This window comes from Suricata suricatta, unplaced genomic scaffold (genome assembly GCF_006229205.1).
Source record: "Suricata suricatta isolate VVHF042 unplaced genomic scaffold, meerkat_22Aug2017_6uvM2_HiC HiC_scaffold_5933, whole genome shotgun sequence".
Lineage (NCBI taxonomy): Eukaryota > Metazoa > Chordata > Mammalia > Carnivora > Herpestidae > Suricata > Suricata suricatta.
The window spans coordinates 1-1,298 of NW_021908578.1; the positions used below are offsets into that span (position 1 = coordinate 1).

Here is a 1,298-nt window from a genome sequence, read left to right on the forward strand (position 1 = left end):
AATTTAAAAAATTTTTAAAATTGCTTTTAAGGAGTGAGGGAGCAAATTGACCAGAGGTAATTATAATGGACTTTCTTATTAAGTGTTCATTTGAGGTTGGTGATTATAAATATTAATGAAAATAGCCAGCATTGAGCATAAGTTTCCAAGGGAACACTGAACTGTATTTGTGCAGGCTTGAATTAAGCATGTTTAGGATAGGTTGTGCTTGAGGTACAGTAAGTCAGAATGATAGGGAATTTTATGGGAACTTTACGTTTAATCAGTATTTAATTTTTTTTTATTTTATCATAACATTGGGAGTATATAATGAATTTTTCCATCTCAAATTGATTTTGATGTGTGATAATTAAAACAGGAAAAACTCACTTTTCCACTGTCTAACAAATTATGTCAGCAATACTCAATCAAAAGACCCACAGTAAAATATGACCTTATGATATTTTTATCAATTCTACATTACTCTGAAAACTAGTAAACATTTCTGGCCTGTGGGATCACAGTCAATTTTCTTTATTAGTGTCACATGTAAGTATCATTTGGAAAGGTTTTTGTAGCTTTACAGTATGTTTTAATACTGTAATTACTGAGGTAATTTTTTTAGTTGAGTTGAATTTAATTGAGTTTAATTACTGAGGTAATTCTTCTCATTTTGCTTCTACACCTTGTGTGTAGTCTGTCTTATTTGTTGCTCTGAATTAACTTAAGAAATAATTTGCTAAGCTCCCTCCCTCTTCACAGATATCTTTACTGAACTTTGCCTTCATTTGGAATTGTTAACAGTTTTCTGGATGAGTAAGTGTTAGCAAACATTTTGACGGTTTATTTTCTATCACCCTAATTCCTAGGTCTTACCATATATAAACCCAGGTGAAATCTCATTTTAGGATTTATCTCATGACATCACCCAGCAACTACTCTACCACTCCCGTTTCTGAATTCCTCCTCATCTGCTTCCCTAACTACCAGACTTGGCAGCACTGGCTGTCCCTGCCCCTCAGCCTCCTCTTCCTCCTGGCCATGGGGGCCAACGCCATGCTACTCATCACCATCTGGCTGGAGGCCTCTCTTCACGAGCCCATGTACTACCTGCTCAGCCTGCTCTCCCTGCTGGACATCGTGCTCTGCCTGACCGTCATCCCCAAGGTCCTGGCCATCTTCTGGTTTGACCTCAGGTCCATCAGCTTTTCTGCCTGCTTCCTCCAGATGTTCATCATGAACTGCTTCCTCCCCATGGAGTCCTGCACATTCATGGTCATGGCTTATGATCGCTACGTGGCCATCTGCCACCCACTACG

At 38.7% G+C, this 1,298-nt stretch overlaps 1 protein-coding gene across 1 annotated transcript; it reads left to right on the forward strand.

The window, feature by feature from the left end:
- Positions 1 to 897: 897 nt before the first annotated feature.
- Positions 898 to 1,290, forward strand: LOC115285257 (olfactory receptor 56A1-like; the record flags this gene model as incomplete). The annotated part of the gene is made up of 1 exon (XM_029931569.1): positions 898 to 1,290. A coding segment is annotated over exon 1 (393 nt), but the record flags the coding sequence as incomplete, so codon positions are not given.
- Positions 1,291 to 1,298: the final 8 nt, after the last annotated feature.